The sequence below is a fragment of the Drosophila tropicalis genome, unplaced genomic scaffold (genome assembly GCF_018151085.1).
Source record: "Drosophila tropicalis isolate 14030-0801.00 unplaced genomic scaffold, ASM1815108v1 contig_859, whole genome shotgun sequence".
Taxonomy (NCBI): Eukaryota; Metazoa; Arthropoda; class Insecta; order Diptera; family Drosophilidae; genus Drosophila; species Drosophila tropicalis.
Window position 1 is genome coordinate 9094849 of NW_027173353.1, and position 22594 is coordinate 9117442.

General features: G+C 39.6%; 3 protein-coding genes across 3 annotated transcripts in view; 1 reads left to right on the top strand and 2 right to left on the bottom strand.

Annotated features, from left to right (window-relative positions):
* The first annotated feature begins 280 nt into the window (after positions 1–280).
* On the top strand, positions 281–3253 carry Fip1 (Factor interacting with poly(A) polymerase 1). Its single transcript, XM_068297476.1, is given in 4 exon segments — positions 281–1673; positions 1676–1933; positions 1993–2276; positions 2351–3253. Coding segments are annotated over 4 exon segments (2208 nt in total). The 5' UTR covers positions 281–526; the 3' UTR covers positions 2870–3253.
* Positions 3254–5885: 2632 nt separating this feature from the next.
* Positions 5886–22594, bottom strand: part of LOC137582233 (uncharacterized) — a 54256-nt gene continuing 37547 nt past the window's right edge. Inside the window, exons 5-14 of the mRNA XM_068296695.1 lie at positions 14586–14696; positions 13714–14515; positions 9881–9971; positions 8767–9821; positions 8525–8701; positions 8277–8469; positions 7952–8216; positions 7720–7897; positions 7623–7634; positions 5886–7559 (exon numbers count right to left, since the gene is read on the bottom strand). Of these exons, the coding sequence (XP_068152796.1) occupies positions 6374–7559; positions 7623–7634; positions 7720–7897; positions 7952–8216; positions 8277–8469; positions 8525–8701; positions 8767–9821; positions 9881–9971; positions 13714–14515; positions 14586–14696 (4070 nt within the window). The 3' untranslated portion in view covers positions 5886–6373. The remainder of the gene's footprint in view (positions 7560–7622; positions 7635–7719; positions 7898–7951; positions 8217–8276; positions 8470–8524; positions 8702–8766; positions 9822–9880; positions 9972–13713; positions 14516–14585; positions 14697–22594) is intronic.
* Positions 15105–16820, bottom strand: LOC137582604 (cilia- and flagella-associated protein 53). Its single transcript, XM_068297203.1, has one exon. It carries the CDS (start codon positions 16728–16730, stop codon positions 15204–15206), a length of 1527 nt encoding a protein of 508 aa, XP_068153304.1. The 5' UTR covers positions 16731–16820; the 3' UTR covers positions 15105–15203.

A 22594-nucleotide genomic window follows, 5' to 3' on the forward strand; every position in this document is an offset into this window, starting at 1 on the left:
AAATTTTTATTTTAAACTTGGCATAAATACATGCATTTAATAAATATTAATACCTTTTACATAAGTTTATCAATGATCTAAACTCCATTCTATTAATTTTTAATCAATTGTTCGAAAGTTTATGGACTTTTATAGTTTTTAATCCAACCCTATATTTTTAACTTCGGATATTTAAGGCTGTTAAAATAGAGGTTTAAATTCTGTTAAAACAATGTCTGTAAAATAAACGCCCCTATTTTCAGCCGGTCATCAACTCAAAAATGTTTGTTGGGTATCTTAAAGTAACTCTAAATGTTTGCTGGGTTGCAAGGAAAATAAATAAATTGCAAAATATTGCTTTTTCGCGGTTTTTGTTTGCTATTAATTAATTATTAATATAAAATATATCAAAAACACTTTAATTATTGCCAAGCGCGTGCGCAGAATGTGTTAAAGAGAAACATTGGCAATAAATCAGCGCGCCAACTTGTGTTTGTATCGAATTTTTTTGCTCATGAAATTCTGAAGGAAAAACGTGGTAAACATCATGGCCGACGACACAAATGAGGATAGCTGGCTATATGGCACCTCAAATCCGGATTCCACTACCAATGAGACGGACGGAGTAACGATAGGTAGTAAAGACCCATTCCCAGAAAATGCCGGGGAAAAAGCGGACTCGGTGTCAGCTGGCGCCGGTTCAGGCAACGCCGACACAGATGCAGTCAGCGAGTGTGTGCCCAAAGAAGAAGAGCCAGAATATACGGAATTCGATGATCCGGCACAGGAAATGGAAGAAGATGAGGAGGCTTTGCCGGACACCACAGAAAGCGGTGGCGCTAAAGCCAGAAGACGAAGCCGGAGCAATGAGCTGGGTACACCGCCGTTGCAAGATCAAGATGTCGAAATGACGGATGGTCCAAGCGGTGGCATGATTCATGGCTCCGACGACGACGATGACGATGATTCGGATGATGATATCAACGTGGTCATAGGCGATATTAAAGCAGCCCCGAGTACGTACAACATTAAGCAGCGGCCGAATCTATTGGCCGGAGCCAGTGCTACCGACAAGGCCAAACCATCGGCCCAGGGTGGTAAGTTCAGTATTGAGGACTTTGAGGGAGCTGGCACCATCAATGGCGTTGCTGTCCATGAATTCAGCATCGATTCACTAGAGGAAAAGCCTTGGCGAAAGCCGGGTGCAGATATTACGGATTATTTCAATTACGGATTCAATGAGGAGACGTGGCGAGCCTACTGTGAGCGGCAAAAACGATTCCGTGTGGCAGAGAGTGGCGTTGGTCTGGCCAGTCTCACGCAGAATATCAATCAGAATGCTCCAATTGGAAGTTTAGGTGATCCCAACATGGGGATGGCGCCGCCTGGAATGCAGCCCGGTATGATGGGCGGTATGGTTGAGGGCATGCCCATGCCGCCTCCTGGAATGGCACCGCCTGGCATGGCCCCTCCTGGTATGATGCCGCCACAACAACAACAGCCGCCGCCGCGTCCTGGCATGGGCATGGGTATGGGAATGATGCAAAGGCCGCCCCGTCCGATTTCAACCACAGGTAGTGGAATCGGTGGACCGCCCGGCATGGGCGGTGCGAAAGAGAATGCCATTCAAGTTATGACCGCTGAGTGTCGTGAATATTCCCGAGGCGGTCTTGGTCCCATGCCGCCCAATTTCCCCCACCCGGTGCAGCAGAAGAGCCATTCTTCCATGAGCCCGAACCCTTTGATTATGGTTATGAGCCCACTCAGGAATCGCAATGGGGCAATGATAATGCGCCCGGTTGGGTGCCTACAGGCATAAAGGAGTTGACTCCAGGACATGCTCCACATATGCAACATCCGCCGCCCCAGATGAATGTGCCGCCTCCGCAAATGGGCGGGCCACCGCCCAGAGGACCCATGATGCCGCCCAATATGCGAATGCCACCAAATATGCGTAAGTAAAAGTATTATAACCATAAAGATCTCCCACTCATTTGATTTGCTTGCTTCTAGCAATGGGACCTCCACCTCCGGGTATGATGATGGGAGGAAATGGTCCTCCACCGCAAATGCGAATGAACATGCCACCGCCTCAGCGAATGTCACCAATGGTGGGTAACAATAATAATAGCAATCTACCTTCATCATCGCCATCGTCGGCATCATCTACCGGAGGTGGCGGTGGTGTTGGTGGCGCCTCTTCATCCTCCTCCTCGTCAAACAATGCAGATCGTGGATATGATGATGATCGAGAACGACGACGTCGGGACAAGGACAAACAACTCAAAAAGGAACAGGTAAGCCCAATGGCTTAGTATTCAATAATACTCCCACACATCTTACCTGATCTCTTATGATTTATTTATTCCAGCTGCGAAAGGATTTCATGGATATGCTGCGCGAACGCCACGACATTGAAAGGCATACCCGATGGTATGATATTAAAAAGAAATTCGAATCCGATTCACGTTACCGTGCCTTAGATTCCTCCTATCGTGAGGAATACTTCGAGGATTACCTGCACGTGCTCAAGGAGGAGAAGAGGAAAGAGCGTGATCAAAAGGAACGAAGCGAACGCCATCGTGACAAGGATCGCTCCAACCGTGACAAGGACAGAGATAAAGATAATAAAGACAAAGATAAGGACAAAGACAAAGAGAAGGAATCGTCATCGTCCTCATCCTCGCGACGTGATGGTCGTTCACGGTCGCGCGAAAAATCCAGTCGTCGCAAATCAGCATCCCGGGAAAAGGACCGAAGCGAGCGAAGCAGTAAAACGGTAAGCGGCAGTTCAACATCCGGCTCTACATCGGCGTCCACAACTTCTAGCTCCTCGAGTCGCAGTGACAAGAAGAAATCCCATCGCAAGGATAAAGAAGAAGACGAATAGCATTTACTGAGATACTATATGGAAAAGAACGACGAGATAGGTGCAGAAGTTGAAGAGGGCTGTAAATAAACTATCAGTCTAAAACAAATTAAAAAAAAAAAAACAAAATCAAGTTAAGCAATGACAAATGTGAAAAAAAGTTTATGGAACTCTTGGACATAATCAGTCAGTTCCTTTTCGATATATTTTAAAGATTACCCCGAAACAAGTTTAAATAAGTCAAACACAAATAGCAATTAGTTATTATTCAGAATTATGTGAAGCAAAAAGTTCATACAAAAAACAAATAATTATCTACTATTAAATTCAGAATTGTACGAAACCAAGTTAATTTCTATAACTTATCGAACAATAAAACTAAGCTAAGCTAAGTAGTCCTTTCAACGAAGAGTTTTTATGGGTAAATTTACATAATTTTGTGTACTAAATAAATCAAATGTTTCTTATTTTATTTTCTTTAATTTTAAATACATTATGTTAACTAAAATTGGCTTTATTGTTCGAAAAGTAATCATTGCTTGCATTAAAAACAAAAACGAAAAAACAAATTCCATATCATATGACATTCATTAAATATGACATTCTCACCTCTTTCGAAAATAATTATAATTTTCCATATTTTATAATTGTCATTATTATTTTATTTCTGAGTTGTAGATTTTAATCAAATGCTATGGGAAAGTCCTTTAAACCTTACGACAATTTTTTGGGGGTCGCCGCTTGTTATTTGGCAGCTTAAACAAAACATTTTACAAAAAATTCACTACTAAAGTTGTAGTACGGCTGATCTAAATCTAAATCTTGTAAAAATATCGAATCTGTGAAATATCTTTTGCCATATTATTTTGTGCGAGTCAATCCGATATCCTGTCGTTTGCCTTCCTGGCAATTCAAATTTGCCCCAGATGATTTGGAATGTGACTTCATGAACCACACTGGGCCTGTTTGATGTGATCATTCAGACTGAGAAAAAGCTCGAGGTTCACACTTAAACCTATTTTTGAAGTTGTTAGGCTTTAAATAACAAAAGTCAAAAACTAGCAAAACTATACAAAACATAATTTCCCAATTCCATTTATATCTGGCAATCTACTTGATTAATTAAATGTTAGAGTATTTCAAATATAAACTCAATTCAATAATTATATAATAAATTCACCGAAGATATGGATTGTTTAAAGACTCTTCGGTTCACCCATTTATTTTAATCAGATGTGTGCAAGACACAGAAGGAAGCATATCCGCGCATATAAGGTATACAAATTCTTAATCAACACGACAATATGAGCTTGACTTTGCTTATAAAATGTAATGAAATGTTTCTAAGAAAAGAGTAAAAACAAAACCTGAAAGTGTTTACAAACTTTGGCATGGCCTTGGCCCTTTGGTTCACTTATAAATTTGCTCTAATTCAAAAAAATTTAAACTTAAATTCCAAATTGTTAAAATAGTCAAGAAAAAAATATAAATATTTGCCACAATTTCTCCCCAAATTTTCTCATATTCTTAATCAAATCTTAGGAAATCTTCTTCGACGCAGTCCTAAAATTGTCGATTGTTGGCACATTTTTCGTTTGTCACCTGATTCTATAGCTTATCCCACCGGATGGCAAATGTAATGGTAAAATAAAGGTCAATTGAAGTCTACCTTTTATTTTAATCAGGCAGCAAATTCAATTAATAATCAAGTAAAAAGTAGTGCTAATCTAAAGTCAGTAAAGTTAAATTTTAAGAGGTTTACCTATTATTTTTATCATTGATTGACTACGGATCCCTTTTTTCACTCTCCAATTTCATCATTATTATTCGACAATGCATGTTTATAGTAAGAAGATATGAAAAAACAACTGGATTTTACATTAAGTTTATGCATTTATTTACTTTAATTCAATTAAAATTATATGAATACAGAGAAGAACAAATGATATTGAAATGAATTTTAAACTAAAACTCAATGACAGTGGACAAAAGATTAGTTTGTGTTTTTAAAGTTTTGATAGTTAAATGAACAACTGATTTTGGTTGGATCTTGATATATAATTGACATTGACATTGAGTATAACATGAAAACAATTCAATGAGCTATATAAATTATACCTTAAAGCTAGGCTTAGATAAGTTATAAAAGTGTTTGTTATCCATTTTTGTTTTGTGGGTTAGTTTTTTGTCCATTTCGAAATACTAGTCTATATATAGGAGTATATTAGAACTGATATATTTGGATATAGTGTTTTTTTTTTTTCTTTTTATCAATTTCATTACTTGACACATAGGGCGAGCGAATAGAGCTTACTATCAAAGTGTAGTTAATATATATAATTCTCATTCATCTTTGAGTTCAGTTTTTCGCATCTTTTCTTTTAGGTTTTATTAAAAAGTAACAACGATTGTCTTTAGAAAACTAAATTCACATTATGGTAAATACTTATATGTTAAATATGTAAATTTTTCTTCTGTTTTGTTTGACTTTTTTCAACAGATTCTAAATTTCTTTTTTTTTTTTTGATTTTTTATTTGATTTCATTTGGTTTTTTGAGAGGAACATCAAGTACACATAATATGTTGTATATACTTATTATTTTTATAGCACAAAATCCCCTTGAAATGGGAACAAAGAAACAGCCCAAGTGTTTTTTTTTTTAATTTTATAGAGATTAGGATATATGTATGTATATAGCCTCTGTGATTGAGATTGAAGTTTCGATGGATAATGAAAGAATTTGATATCCTTGAAAAAGTTAAACAAAATGGATTTATTCGATGAGTTCGATCTAAGGGTAGGAGAGGGCAGTAAATGAATCCCAGTGCACTACAATCTATTAGGCTTGGGACCTTCGGAAGATGTATGTATGTATGTAGAGTGCTCAGCAGCTTAGTTAGTTGGAAGATCAATTGCAATGCTGGCAAATCGATGGCAAAATAACCTAAGGTTATTACCATTTATCAACCAATTATATACTAGGATTGTTCAATAGTCCTTAACCTGTTGAAAATCCAGATAAAGACAGTAGGAAAGAAAATGTGGCTTACCTGACTTGGCTTGAGAACCTTAATCCGATTTCAAAGCTTTAAAGTTTAAACCGTTTTGCAACAAACCTTGAGGGATCACATTTTGAAACCTCTTGTTGAGGAGAAATGTGGGTTGAAATAAATTTCAATTATCAATTATTAATTGTTTGCATTAATGTATTGAAGAATCCTATATTAGAGATTCACACATACATATATATTTTCTATATTCGAGTATCATTTGATTCTATCGAACAATGGACTTTTTTTTTTTTTTTTCGAACTAATCTTGAAAACTAAATTGTACTTTCATTTTGCTGCTGGAACCAAGTTTGCCTTGCATATCGAGGTACTATATTCATTTCCGTATCATTAACACTAACATCCGTCGACGATCATCACAATAATAATCAAAAATCATTCACGTTGCATTCAAACCTAAAGCTTTCTTAGTTTCCGCAAGACCCATCCATTCGATGGGTCTTAAATTGTGCCCTATCTACTCAAGAGCTGTTCCACATTAAGAGTAAGCTCGGGAGCAGGATTCGGGCTGGTATTGCCATTGGCATTACCATGATGTGGGACATGTGTATGGGCATTAATGCCATTAAGTGTGCGCGAGGGTGCCGGTGAGGTGGGGGCCGACAGCAGAGGAGGACTCAACTGAGTATTACCATGGGACGGCGGCAACGGTGGCGATTGAGCCTCTAGTGTCGAGGGTGGACTGCGATTTAGATTACTGTCCAGACTGCTGTGATGCTGCGACGATGCGGGCGATAGTGGGATTTCCTCAATCTTCTCCAGATCCTGGGTAATTGAAGTGGAATTCTGTTTGTGGGCTCGAGTCAGTGTACCCTTGGGACTGCGTGAGTTGGTATCATGGAGCAGGGGTATGTCCAACATTTGACTCTTGCTGGCATGCACCAGTGCAGCATAGTTGGTGACCTGCAGCGAATGCTGTTGATGCTGATGCTCTGCCTTCGATTGCTGGTCATCACGATCAAGACTGAATTGACGTCGCAGTAGACGACTTGAGCCGGGTTTGCCATCGAATTTGCACAGACTACCGCCACTGCCATGCCCAGTGGCCCCACCAACCATATGGGATCCTCCAATGCCAGCAGCTGCACCACCACAGACTCCACTACCACCACCACATGGCATTCCTGCACCTGGTCCTCCCCCAGCGTTTCCGTATAGATATTTCCCATCATAGAACTGGGTCAAATTACTCTCACTGGGACTGAGGCATTTGTAGTGATTATATGGAGAGCTGAGATCCATCATTTCCTCGATCTTCTTGTACAGTCGCGAACTGGATCCACCCGTGGAGTTGGGCAAACGATTAAAGCTATTTGGATTGAGTAGATTATCGGGTGTTAGCTCGGACAGTTTACGAGACTGTGGACTCGTGCTGCTCGGAGTTTTTGTAGGAAACTCAGGACACAATGTGGTGTTTGGACTTATGGTGGTTGTCGAATTGGAGTCCAAAGAATATGAGTTGGGCAATTGGCTGGATCCCACCTCGGTTATGTTGCTGGGTGGTGTTATTTCCACTTTAACTTCCACAGATTCACCTGCCAATGAAGAGCTCTGCGATGAAGAAGGATTCGTGCTGGTTCGCGACTTATTGGCCTGAGCCTTCAGCGTAATTGAGTTACGGATCAAGGATTCATCAAGACTGTTCAAAAGGAAAACGGTGAGGTTAATATCGATTATTTGGATTCCTGAAATGGTTACCTACCCGTGAGACTCTCTGGCGTGGATAAGGAGAACATTTTTAAGAATAGTTAAGAAAATGAGAAATTAGAGATTCATTAATCAAATGAACAAGATCTTACCCAATGGGTGGAGGCACGGGTAAAGGTTTATCAAAACCCTTTTTGCCCAACAGCCAGAATGTGTTCATCATGCCCTTTCCCTTGATCTCAATTAAACCACGTGGCTCTATGGCATAACCTCCCTGGGCTTCCAGTCGATCCCTCGTCTCCTGGGACATATGAATACGCCATGAAGAGCCTAAGGTAATGCAGAGTAATTAGAGCTTGTCATAGGGAATTGTTTCTTTCTTACCTGTGGACTCCATTCTCGAGGCTGTATTCACGGTGTCTCCGAATAGACAGTATCTCGGCATAGTCAGACCAACCACGCCAGCACAACATGGACCCGTGTGCAGGCCAATGCGCAGCTGGAGCGGCACACCCGGCAAATGCTTGACATTAAATCGACCACTCTGATGGAGAAGATCCAAAGCCATGGTGGCTATTTGCTCGGCATGATCGGGTATTTTCACAGGTAATCCACTAACCACCATATAGGCATCTCCAATTGTCTCCACCTAAAGTAGAAGTCATTTCTGATAAGATGTACCTTATGGGTTTCCCCTCTAGACCCTCACCTTGTAGACATTGTAGGCATTAATGGTAGCATCGAAAATCGTGTAGAGATCATTGAGTAGATCCACAACCTGAACGGGACTGCAATGGGCAGCGATTGTTGTAAAACCAACAATATCGCTAAAATAGATGGTCACATCAGAGAACTCCTCGGGATCTACACCTAAACCCATTTTCAGTTTTTCAGCCACAGAACTACAAACAAGATTAATTAATGAGTCGTATAGTTAGATAATTATAACTCAATCACCTTGGCAACATGCGATTCAACAGCTGTTCAGTCTTCTTTCTTTCAATATCCAATTGTTCAGTGCGCTCACGTATTAGTTCTTCCAAATTGTTAGAATATTTCTCCAGCATTTGGAACATGGTGTCCACAAAATTCACTTTGCGGCCATGATTCAACATTTTGAAGCGCTCATAAACCCTGAAGAAGTAGAAGGCCATGAGATAAACACGAGTAGATAATGGATGGTAGATTGATTCACTTACGAATTAAAGTCCGGCCGCATGTCGGGCTGTTCCGCCCAACATTGACGCATTATGTTGATGGCCTCTGGCGGAGCTGCACCCTTCGACACCGAAGGCCGTATTAGAGGTGGTGGCTTCTTTATTTTGGCTATGATATCCTCCGGAGCCAAGGAGAGCATGCAATAGGGTTCACCCCTGACCACAACCTCCTGCATAATAATGCCAAAGGAGTAAACATCGCCAAGCTGGGTGCCCAGCTGAATGCGTCCATGTTGGTGATGATGTGTGTGCTGATGCTGATGTGTCTTCATGCTGCGCAAGAGCTCGGGCGCTGTCCACAACAGTTCCTTGGCACTCCTCGGCATGGGTGGTAGAGCCTGCGACTCGTAGAATGAGTTGAGGCCATAGTCGGTGATTTTGAGCACCCAACGGGCATCGACCACACAATTCCGAGAGGTCAGAGCCCCGTGAACGCGCAGTGGCGAGGCATGCAGATAACGCATACCTCTCACTAGATCGGTCAGCAAACTGAGACGGAATGACCAGTCCAGTTTGATCTCATCCATAATTAAAACATCTTGCAGAGAGCCACGCGAACAGTAATCAAAGACCATGGCTGTGCGATTGGGATCTGACAGCCAGCCAATTAAGGGATTGATATTCTCATGACGCAGTCCATGGGCCATCACCAGCAGATCCATGGCCTTGGTGCGCAATTCAGTTGAGCCATTCATGTGCACCTCCTTCAGCTGAACCAAATCGCCATTATACCGTGCTCGCATATCCAAATGAGCGGGATTGTGCCGTGCCAGACTGCCCGTGGCAGAGGTGCCACTCTTGCCGTTGGCTGTTGTTGTGGCACCAGTCGCAGTGGCACCTCCACCTGCGACGGCAGCTGCTGCTGCCGCTGCTCCACTGTTATTACCCGGTGCTGCTGCTCCTGGTATCACAAAGCCTAGATTTTTAAGTGAACCTATGGAGCCTTTGAGCAGATCGGGTTTATCCACCTCGGGGCCCCCGAATTCTTGCAGCTGTTGAAGCCAACAGCAGAGCATGGCTTCAATGCCTTCATCCACCTGGAAAACACATTTAATAGAAAGCCATACGTAGACAAATTATCCTTAAGAAAACTCACCCGACGTGAATCCACGGGGAAAACAAAGTCACTGGGCGATAGGACTATTTTGTTGGGTCCTTTCGATAGACGTTTACGTAGGAAATAGTTTCTGAAATATCAATTGAGAATTATAAGAATTAACAATTGACAAAAAAATAATTTCATATCTTTTCTTAAGGACTTTAATTTGATACATATTCAAACGAGTTTTTAGCCGAATAATTAATAATCAGTTGGCTTCTTCACAAGAAGTTCCCTGAAGCGTGTTGAGGATTTCATTATAAAGTCGAACTTAATTTTAATTTCCAATTCACGTTTTATTGATTTTCTGTTTTCTTTATTTTTTATTTCTAGTTATTTATTTGCAAAGATGAAAATATTTTGTGGCGTAATTAAGATTTTCTATTCGGTTCTTTCACTAGCCCTTCACTTGGCCCAGTTTTGCCCCCCTTCCCTTTCTGCTATTCTGTAAATAATCAATTAGCACGCCCTTTTTCGAATAAAGACAGGCGGGGAGGGGGGTCGAACCCTGTTTCATCTTTTGCAAATCTTTTCGCTCACGCAATCCAACAGCTCCAACAAAATTCAAACCAATCCACTCCGTTCCATCCAACGGCCTCCCATTTCCTCTCACTCCGTGATTCTTCCCCCCCACTTCTAGGCCCTCCCTTTTCCGGCCAATTGTCCTGTGACCAGTGAATGCGGCATGAAATATATTTTGCGCGTGGCAATTTTAATTTTAATTTTCGACTGAGCTTTTCCTCCACCTTCTTCGTGTTGTTCCTGCTGCTGCTGCTGGTTTGGATTGCTAATTGCTTTACATTGATGTTTTAGTTTTTGCTTTTGTTTAAAATTGTAATTAAGTGTTGCCTTTTAACTATATTAAAACAGATTGAGCAAGTGATTAAAGAGTTTTTGTTTAAATATTAAAGCTTGCTAAAAGCAAATACAAACGGCAATTCAGAATCCACTGAAATCTGGGGCATAAACTGTGTGTATTTTGATTTGCCCATTATATTAATTACAAATTTAAAGTAAAATTTTAACACTCCATTCAGAAGGAGTTAAATTGCAGGAAATTACAAAAATAAATGACATTGAATGAACCTCACATTCAACCTCACACCTTCACATTCATACACATACATATGTGGTTGGACAATACGATTCCCGAGATATAAAGGATTATTTGAATCATGTGCCTAGAAACTAGATTTCCGCGAATAAATGAACTATCGAGTTCTTCGACATCGGGCTATAGTATACACCTTTTCAATTCGGAGGTTCCGTTTTGCTCAAATCTAGTGTTAAAATTAAAAGTATTAAATTTCCAATGAGTTAAGTCTAAATCAGATTAGATTCCTTTTAACTGATATGTTTTGCAACAAAATGAAAATTATCTTTGGGTATTTGTATCTATTTGGCACATTTCAATGTGATTAACTGTAACCTTAAAACATTCATTAGTTTATACAAATACGAAAAATCAATACAAAACCACAAACCGATACATATCATCCACGTGTACACCCCTTCCCCCATTCTTTCACGCACACAAATACACATTTCGGTTGGCCATTTAAAAAAGAAGTATTTAATTAATTACATTCATCAAAGCGTAGCATAAGTTACGGCGCCAACAACTAGCCAGTTGGCATTCATTCAGATTGCATGTATTTGTATCTGTGTCTGTCTGCGTGTTTGTGTTGGTGTGTGTCATATGTGGTTAAACAAATCATTTACTGTTTGACAGCAGCTTCCCCCCCACCACTTCCGTTCGACAAAAGTGACCAGTAAATGCGACCTGAGCTCATTAATTGTAACACTAAAGCCGTTGCCGTTGACAATGGGCCCAAACTTTAAACCGCAACAATCAAAGAGTATTTTTTGTTGTACGCCCCATTTCTGGCCGTAAGCTAAAATTGCAACTCATGAAGTTTTAATTAGCCTTAAAAAAATAAGAGAAAAAATAACAAAGCCGGACACGTAGTTGGTTAAACAGCAGCAGTAACAAAACAGAAGCAGGAAGAGTAACAGGAAGGAAAATGTTGGCCATTCATTGGCAGTGGAACAGGGCTTAAACACGCTTGGGTTGGCAAATGTTAAACAGCGTGAATTCATAAATATAAAACAGAAATTTTTAACACTTTAATTATAAGTCAACACACATAAAAATCAAAATAAATTCAGTTTTGAATCATTTGGATCCATTTACTTAGATCAACCATAATAATAGAATAATAATAATTTAATAATAAAACTTTATTTCCGATTTTGAAAGTACCTGTCGCAATCGGATTTTGGATCTGTTCTCGCTTTCGAGTCCGAGTCAAGTTATTCAGCCTTTGAGTTGAGTGAAATCAAAAGTTACTGCAAATTATCTTATAACTTCATAAATATTTTTAAATCAAACTGTAATTTGTTGGAAACAATTCCAAGTATTGATGGATAATTTCGGTTCAATCCTTAATTTACAAGAATTATCCTTAGCAGTCAACTAAAAAATTTAATGTGAAGAAGTTATGACAGCAGTCGAAACGGAATTGAACTGTTTTGGTTTCCAAACGTTTTCAATCAAAATGTTATGACGATTCTCGAATGAAATCTGAGTTATTTTTGTCATTTTTTGTGAAGTCCAGCATATTAAGCAAAAGTCTTTCCAACTTAGCTCTGAAAACGAATACCTTAGTTTATTTGCCATAATTTCTCTTAGTGTATAAAACTTTTACAATTCGAAGAGTGCTTAATGCTTGTGTTCTAGTTAGTTGCTTGACTTAAATCCAGTAGAAAAGTTCACCAACTATGATTAAGGACTATTTAACATACCGCACACGTGTCCGCCCTCTTTCAAAGCATTTCCTTTTTTTTCATTTTTGTTTCCTTTCACCTGGACCATGTCCTGCAGGGTTGCTGCAGCTATAGCCCATTAATGCCTACATAATACACTTAACCCCAACTTGACTTGGCCACGTGGCAAAACTTCTGGGCACAACAATTGTTGCATGAATTTGCGGTTTTTGCTTAGGCCAAGTGGCCTGCTCCTCCACCAAGTAGCCTTCCCCAACATTACATAGTAGTGTAAGCAACTACTATATACATACATAGAAAAGGGTAGCTCAGTTACCACAGGTAGAAGATGTAGGTGGCTTGTAGTAGTAGTAAAAAAAAAGTTTTTATAGCCCCAACCGCAACCGGCCGGAGGGTTTAATGGATGCAGATTGCAAGCAAGATGGAGAATCAAATGGGGTGGAGGTGGGGTGGGAGAGGTCTCATCGCCTGATTTGATGCCACAGTTAATTGAGCTTAATGCTGAACAGTTGTAAAGCTTTTGTTTATATTGGCAGAACAGTTTAAGCGTCTCTAAGTGCGGTTGAGTACTAACTTCAGATGCCAAAGTTGTTCGCTGGCTAAACTGAGCAAAACTGAAAACTTTGTCCAACTTGCCACAACAAGCAAAAACAAAAGAGTTGTATGAATAGTTTAGTATTTTCAATATACGTTGAAGGTTTGACTTTTAAATTTATGTAGTTTTGGAAATCGAAATCGCTGAAAGAATGACTATAAATCTCAATTGTTGAATCAGTTAATCATTTATATTTCAAAAGGCTTCTAATTCTACTTTATTTCCCCTTTGATTGAATTCATCTTTAATAGAGTTTGTGACTCACGGTCTTGGTCGTATATTTGGGCTTTCAATTTGCAACAGAAATTCTCCGCAAATGGGTTAAAACCCATTCTTAACTTACTTCATTTGAGCCCATACTCGCCACCCCACGCCATTTTATACAGTAAATTTTAATGCCATTAAGGAAAACCTATAAATATATAAATGTTGTTGTGTTTTCGCTTACCTCATGGCAATGGCTGATGCCACAGTGGCCGCCACAATGATCAGCAACATTCCCACACAAATTGCCACAATTGTCCAGCAGATGGCGCCGCAGTGCCACAATTTGATGCTGCTATGCAGTAGCCATTCATCGTAGCCCGGCTGAATGGAATGTGTTATATAACTCTCCCCTTTGTTCCCCCACTCGTCATACTCCAACAAGAGCAGAGGCCGCCATTTATAGATGGTGGGAATATAGCTGCTGCCGTTCTTGTTGTTGTTGTTATTGTGAATTTTTCTCACAATATCGAGCACTATGAAATCATATTTGGGAATTGCTTCCATTTGACTTGCATTCATTGTGATGTGTGAGACAATCATATCGTAGAGTGAGAAAAGATTCATGTAGGGTAACAATTTTTGTGTACCATTTCCATTTCCATTGCTCTGAATGGTTGAGTTCCTTCGAAAATGTTGCACAGTGGCTTGCATTTCGCCTGTAGCATTCAAATAGTATCGATGTCTATCGCTTAGTAGAGTGAGAACCAACAGATTGCTGGTGACCAGGCCGGAACTGAAATTGCCCACGACTGCTGCTGCTGGTTGTGAGTGTCCTGCATTTCGAATGCTGGATAAATATTTGTAAAAACGATGTTCGACATTCAGTGAGCTGGCCACCATGTCGATGAGCAATATTTTGGTACGTTGTGGGGGAGAATTTGATTTCGTTTTCGTATTCGTATTCGCATTTTGCGAGTTCTGCTTTTGACTGGCCAGCAGACGTAAGGTGCTTTCATCGTTCAGAGGCGCTGTGATAATAATTGCTAAAAGGAAAAGAGTAAAGAAATGGTAGTGAGAAATGTATTCAGATTCAGTAAATGTAAGTACTCGTACCTTTGCCCGGCTTATCCTCTTCATCCAGGTCACGTATGGTGTCGCCAATTTCAATGCGATACGGTATATGCAAGTTGGCCGCAATGGCCAGTCCCAAGCCCCAATTGTCATCTGTAACACACACAGAGAGGGAGAGAGAGAAAATGAGAGACATAAAGAAGACAGAGAAAGACAGTGAGTGAGAGATAGAACAAAATTAAATTGCGTTTTTGTGGCCTGTCTTTGTGGTCCTTTACCACGATTTCGGGCCTCATTGAGCGCTGTTGTCTGTCTGCCACATGAGTTCATAATGAATGGGCCGACATGGTTCACTTATTGTTATAGCTTTGGCATTTGTTGCATTGCCATTTGCCATTGTTCATTATTCGATTCTAGCATTGTATTTAGTGAGATTTAAAAGGGCAATATCAACTCCACGGAGTTGATTAGATTATACTACTTAAAAGTTCTATTTAAATTCCGAATGCAAGTAACGTAAAGATTGATTTGAAAATCTAGAGTAGTGGTGACTAAAATGTGTTCATGCTCAAAACTAATTTATTCAAGGCAAAACAGAATTAAGTAAAGTAGCTTTATATTATCTATAAGGTCTCTCCAAACCATGATCTTGAATTTGAGTCAATACATTTTACAATTACAGCTCTTGAAGACATTCGTCTGATTCTTTTGTGGTGGCCTTTCGGGAGGCATATCTCCTATTTGACACTTGCGTTCGTTCACTTCAGCAGTTTTTGTCTTAACGTGCTCCTTCTCCATGGAAGATGGCTTGAGCACATTGTTATTGGTGGAGCAAGCATAGATCTTCCAATTGGGATGTGGCTTCAAATAGTCAGTGCCATTTAGCATATATTCTGTGGCAAGTTGTTGGCAAATCATTGGGTCAATGAGGGCTTTAAGTAATCTATCGTTGTAACGTTTTGTCTCCTCCTCTTGAACTCGTTTCATTTCAATTATTTGGGCATCAAGATCAGCGCGATTCTTTCTCTTTTGATCTAGTATCTTTTCCCGTGATACTGGCGGATGAACGAAACGATTCTCGGGCATTTTATTCTCCCTCACTTCGGCTTCCAGCCGAAGGCGACGTTCGGCCTCCTCGCAGATTTGTTGTCTTAGGAAGTCATGACAGCGAGAAGCCTCCTCCCGCTTGAGACGAGTCATTTCGGCTATGTTGCTCTTGGTGCAAATGTCCACGTGATACAAGTCTGCGGTGCGATCGTCCATCATCTTCTCAATGCCCATCTCAAGGCGACGCATACGTTGAACATAGCTGAGATACTCATGGGTGGCACGTTTCAAATCCTTCTTGGACTGGGCAATGCGACTGCGAGCCTCCTCTTCGAGTCGCTCTGTCTCTCGGCAGAAGGCAATATGCTCGATTTTTTCGGCTTCCAGTTCTGCCAACTTGGCGCATTGCTTCCGTCTTATCTCTTTAAGCAGTTCCTCGCGATATTGCGATTTATCTGGGTTTGCAGGTGAATTCTCTTGGACGAATTTCTCATGGCGTATCTCTTCCAAAATCTTAGCCAATTTCTCGGCCTCCTGCCGTTTCTCTTGGCGTTCTTCCTCGCGTTTTGTCTCCAGCTCCCCGACTTGAACGTCTAGAACTTGCGTCAACCGCTCCTTCATCTGCTCACGTCTCCTCTTTTCGTACTCCTCCTCACACTCGAACTGGGCCCAGCGTCTGCGATCCAATTCAAACCAGAATTGCTCCACCTGGCATTCTCGATACTTCTTTCGCTGATTCTCCTCGATTTGCTCTGCCTGACAGATTTTTGTCTCCTTCAAATTCTTTAATCTCTGCGCCTCTCTAATCTCATAGCAATTCAGCATTACTTGCTGAATGCGTTTCTCTTCCAGTATTTTCTTCTTAATGATATCATCTTGTTCCCTGATTGCATGCAACTGCTTGCTGCGCTCATTGATATCCTCATCAATGCGAGTCTTGACCTTGTGCGCGAACTCCTTTTCAAAGCTCTTGTCTTCGGACTCGAGAAGATCCTTCAGACGAATACTCCGTTCGCTTAGCTCCTGAGCAGCCACATCTTGTGCCTTCTTGACAAGTAATCCAATTTGGGTATGCAAACTTTTGCGATCTGTTTGCTGAATGAAGTGAAAGTGTTCGTCCCCCCGACCGGAATTCTGCATTGTATTTTAGAATATGTAGTGAAAATTTCAATAGGGAAAACTATGTAATAATGTTTTCTCTCAATGTGTTTTCTAAGTTCAATTTTGTTTTAAAACTAAAAGTCATAGACATTGAAATATAAATGAAAAGAGAATCGGAGCACAGTTTTTTTAAATCTAGAGGCCCTCGCAGAAATCTCCTGTTGAGTTGGTTTGAAATTGAAAACGAAAAGTTTGAATACCATTTCCGGTTAAGACTTCGGACCTAAAAACTCCTAAATGACGCATCACTATAAAGTTTATACTATTTTATTGCCTGCAACTAAATCCATTTACTACTTGGGTTTTTAATGCGTTGATATGAACTACTTGTCATGTGTTTAAACAAAATGAAGTGCTTAACACCTTTATGCAAATATTACCCAATAGTGTCATAAAACTTCATATCCAGAGGTCATAAAATCCAAATGCAAAAACCATAAACTACAAAAGCCTTACCCACACATATACAAACACGCACTCAAGCACACGCACACACTCAAATGTACACATGGATTTTGCTGCATTGTCATGCTCAATGTGCAGATTATTCGAAAATGGGCAACAACCCAGAGGGCTCTTTCCATAATTTATGAACACCGCCGAAAAGAATGGAGACCTCTATATAGTGGGGATTGTGGGGACTGCGGCCTCTGCCACACCCAGTGCCTTCATTTACCGCGTTGCCACACCTCCTGTCCGCACATGTCAGAGCTCATTGAGGCATTTTATGAGTGTAATTTAATTGGCCAATGAGAAAGCGAAAATGTGAAAGCTAATGAGATATTACACATACGCCGCATTGTCAAAGGCGTTTAATGCAATTGTCGGCATCGTTTAGCATCACAGTGTCAGAGAGAATGTGTCTATGTGTATGAGTTAGGGTGTGTTGGTTCTTGAATGTATGTGTGTGGGTGAGTTTTGTGAAAGAGAAAATTTAATTATTCCAAGTCAAAGCAAATATTAAATGTGCACACCAAAAAAGGCGTAAAATGTTTGTTTTTAAAAAGTTTCCAACTCTGAACAAAATGAGCTTCCCTCTTGATCCCCAACCTCCTTAAGCATGATGAATGCCTCTATTAATTGAGAGCTTTATGCTTTCTCCTTGAAAGGCCTTCCTCGTTCAGATAGTGTTATGAATATCAAAGTTAAAGAGTGATGAAAAACTTAAATAAATTACAAAAATTTGACGTCTCTGACGCTCTTATTTGGGTGTGATCTGTGTTCTCTACGTTAGCTTGTTCATTTTGGGGTTGAAACTAAAATACACATGAATTCGGTGTTTTCCTTGTCTAAAAAAAATTGTCAAACTAACCATCGTACGCAACACATTTCACAACTTTCCAATTGCCAACCAAAGTCAGCCTAAAAGTATGCACTACATAATTTGGGCTATTTCTAGAGGATATCATAAATTTCATTTAACACTCAATGTTCTCCATCATATTCCTGTTTGTCTGATGTGATGCGAGTTGTCTTTACTTTCTAGGAAAACTCAATTAGCAATGCAGCTGACAACACGCTAATTAACTCAGAGCGAGGGAGACAGAGACAACTAGGACACACAGAGAGACAGTTAGTAAAACGAAAGAAGGAGAGAAGAAGATATATGTATAGTGAGGCGATATGAAAAGTTGCCAGCAACTGTTGTGGGCGTGTTATGTAGTTCGTTGGATGTTGCCGGGCAACTTGTAGTCGGCACTTGCCTCACCAGGTGCCCATCTTCATCTCCGTCTGCAGGGTGCTCTCAGTCAGTCAGTGTTGCCTACGTAGCCTCTTGTTCCTCGGAATCCTTTTACTCCCCAAGCACTAAATTCATATATTGGCAAGCTCATGTTTGCTCAAGTGCAAAATTGTGCAATTACGCAGCAGCAGCAGCGTCTACGAGGGCAGGGCACATCCTGTTACTGCGTTTGCTGTTGCGCAGAGATTTTCAGTTCCTTTTGGTCTAATTTTTTTTTGTTAAGGCAAAAGTTTTTGGTTACGTTTTGAGGCAATTTCCATAGTTTTACCAACTGCACAAGCCCGAGAAACAAAAACAAAAGCAAGGGCAACAACAATCGGTTGCAAGCCAAGATGTAGAAAATTCGACAAGACATAGGAAACAAGAGAAGAAAGAAAATCCATTTCATGTGTGGGTAAAGCCCAAAATGCTGTTAAACCCGAAAGCAAAGAAAAAAAGAATGAAATTTTGGTTTTGGCAAAAGTCTGGTTACAGTTCGTTAGAAAAGCTCCAGTATTTTGGTAACAACAACTCCATTCCAACAATATGCCAAAGAAGTTGAAATAAGAGCAAATTGATAAGGAAAGCAAAGGTTAATTAACCAACAACTAGAACTATGCAACAAGGAAAAGTTCAAATTTCTGGCTTTAAATAAAAGATAAAGGAATTTCTTGAAGAGTTTTTTAGAACAAAATTATAATTATGCTCCTACCTTTTGAGCTTTAAATTTTCTATCTTATTACATAAAATCATAAATTTGCCTAATGCTTTCGTGAATGTCTTTGGTTAATTCTTTATTCAATGCATTTTTGTTGCTTCTTTGTGTTCTTGTTATTTACTTATCCGTATGCCAAGGCCTCTGTCAAGGCCTCTTGATATAAGCTAGAAGAAAAAAAGACGCATACTTAACGCCAACTGTCTGCACTTAGCATATGCTTACACACACACACACACACACACACGCACCCTTACACACACACATGCAAATGAGTGCTCTTTTACCCTCTTCTTCTCTCCAGCTCTACTCATATTTGCATTTGTGCTTTTTCATTTCATGCATTTAAATATTCATATGGTCCAGAACTAAAAATTGAAATTTCTCCCTCCTAAAAACAAACACAACAAAAAAAAAAAACAGATTTCGGTCAGCCTTTGCTCCGTTATTTACTAGCAAACAGACTAGGAGATAAAAAAAGCTTGCAGAAAAAATAATAGAAAGTATGCATTGAATAGTTCTTATTTTTTTGTGGTTCTCATTTTTTTACGGGGTTTCCTTTCCATCAAATTCAAGCGTAAACGAAATAAATGTTACGTGCTGCGCTTTTGCTTTCTGGGTATTAGGGTTAGTTGGAAAAACGCAAACACAAATGCTGATAGTTTTCTCGTTTTTGCCATCCCTTTTTTTGGGTAGGGAAAATATACAGAGGCAAAAATATAAATGGTCAGGTAGGTAAATAAATTGGCCAGACCACCGAGAATGCAGAGACCATAGCCCTTGGGCCAGAATAGGGGCGACGCAAGGGATCCGGCTGGGTGAGGAATGAAATTGTGCAGCAGATTGCGTTGAGCGTTGAAGAGTTTTCTACTCCGTAACGCCCACCACGCCCATCACGCCCATTTGTTAAAGCTATACTCTATAAAGTCTCTTCGTGTCTCTGTCGTTCTCATTCTCTCTCTCTGTCTCTCTCTCTGACTGTTTTGCATGGTGAAATGCAATCAACACATGTCACACGTGGCGTATGCGTTAGATTATTTGCATAGTAAGGCCGTTGTGCCACGTTTTGCCAGTATATGTTTGTGTGTGGGTGTGTGTGTGTAAGTGGGCACAACGCTTTCAAAACTTTAAGACAATTTAACCGAATTTATCCATACTAGCAATTGATTTCTAGTTTTCAACAGCTTGCCATTTAAAAATACTCATTCAAGACTGAATAGTAAGAAAATTTATTTAAAGCTTAATATTATGAAATTAAATTGATTTAAGGCTACAGTTTTTAAGTTGTGTAGCTACAATGATTAATTTCTTGCTATTTCCTGGATATGAAATTGGATTTTAATACATTTTTCAGGTCTGTTGACCACATTGGCAATTAAATGTTCATCAAAAACGTTGCCCCTTCTTGGTGAATTCCTCTACTAAAGGACGTGTTGAGTTCTTCTCTCTCTAGCTGATACAGACGTGCACACACACACACGCACACGCTGACACGCACTCATTAAACACACATCAAAAATGACTTTGAGGGAATTAAAAAAATATATAAAATTTAAATATTTACACAGTTTTAAGTGTCGAGCATAGTTAAGGAGGGAGTCAACATGAGGACAATAATAATTAAGTCTGTACCGCAAAAGATATGCTAGTGTAGGTAATTTTTGTATATGTGCTAGCTTTATCACTGATGAGACAGACGGTCTATAAAGACTTGAACATAATTAACTCAATTGTGGTTGTGTGGTGTGTGTGTGTGTGTGTGAGTCGGAGAAGTCGAACTTGTGGCATAAGTATGCCACAGTAAAGTTACTATGGCCAATACTGTTGCCTGTTCGCTGTTAGCTAGAAAGCAAAAGTTTTGCGTTTTCTTCTCGACTTTCCATTGAAATGCAATTAAAGTTGTAAATTGGTTTATGTAAAATAAGTGGGTATATATAATCTTTTAGCGAGAAACTTTTCCACTTTCTTCTGTATCGGTCGATTGAATTGATTGGATTTGATTGAATAGCTTGAGGTTGACTTTGACTTTGGCCTTTAAAGATTCTTTGTTCTTTTGCCACTGTAATAAGGTAGTGTCTTAGGCACAGCTGACTGAGAATGAGAATGATGACTGTTATAATGAAAAGGCTAGTCCAGTGACATAATGTTAATTGTTAAACACTTGAGATTAATGTTTGCTATGGGTTTGCTTCTATGTTGTCCACTCTCCGCCCTGTTTATGGGCTATTTATAGACAAAGATGCTGAAGCCATTATTCATAAAAATCTCCAAATGCGAGTCGAGTGCCGCATGGGGAGAGAAGAAGAAGATTCACTGTGCGTGTGTGTGTGAGCATAAATCAAAGGAAATGCGTGTGGCCTCCTGTTTGCCCAACTAAGCGGCCATCAGGGATGGGCTCTAGAAAGAAAGGAGCTGGGGGTAAGAGTCCTACTTCCTGTGTTTCGTCTCTTGGACCTGCACAGCTGTGCGTGCTTTGTATGAATCTGACTGGATCACGTAGTTGGCCAGTGTATATACATATATATTTGTATCTAAATATATATGTTTATGTATGTATGTGTCCCCTGTCCTCATTTGGGTGGCTTAAGAACTTTAAGATAGAATTAAATTGCAAACTAAATGTTGATGGCTTAATTAAAAATGTACATATGTACATGAAATGTTTTTGTTTCTTCTCTGGATAAAGTGAAAAGCATATTCTCACCTTTCTTTCGTTTTATTCACTCTAATATAATTTAGTTAATTCTCTGCAAAAAGAAGTAAACAATTATGACTTCAAAAGACTTCAGGATCAAGCAAAACTTTGTTTTGTTTTTCTGAGTTTCTCATGAAGAAAAGAAAATTTTGAAAACTTCGACAATTTTAAAGACATTTTCTGTAAACTTTTGGCCATCGTTATAATAAGCAATATTTATCTCAATTTCAATCTTTGGCAACCATCTTAAATCTCTTTGCAAAACTTCAATTAACTTGGTAGTTTGTTTTGCCATTAAAATGTATTTTAAAGAACATTAGAAACTCTCCTCTTTCTTTTCGGTTCATTCTTGAAATTTATGGACCATTCCTCTTGCTGGTTCTCATACTTTCACACATACATAGATACATATACCCCTCTATATCTGAAGTTTTATTTCACTTTCACATCTTTGTTACATTTTCTTTGTCTCTCTCCATCTCTCTCTCTGTGTGTGTCTCCGTCTGACTCTGTCTGTTGTTGCCTTTGTGACTGGTTTTTGGCAACATTTCATGGAACTTTAACTGCTGTCTGACTGATTTTATTAGCTGGCATCTCAATTTGCGTTTTTGATTCAAGCCAAAAGCGCGTCCTGTACTGTCCTGTCTTGTCCTGTCCCCACACATTTACACATTTACATATTTTTCGTTGTTGTTTTTTTTCCCATTTCTTTT

Bases quoted from the DNA above. Each gene is read 5' to 3' on its own strand.
- LOC137582604 (XM_068297203.1), bottom strand. From the start codon at position 16,730: ATGCAGAATTCCGGTCGGGGGGACGAACACTTTCACTTCATTCAGCAA.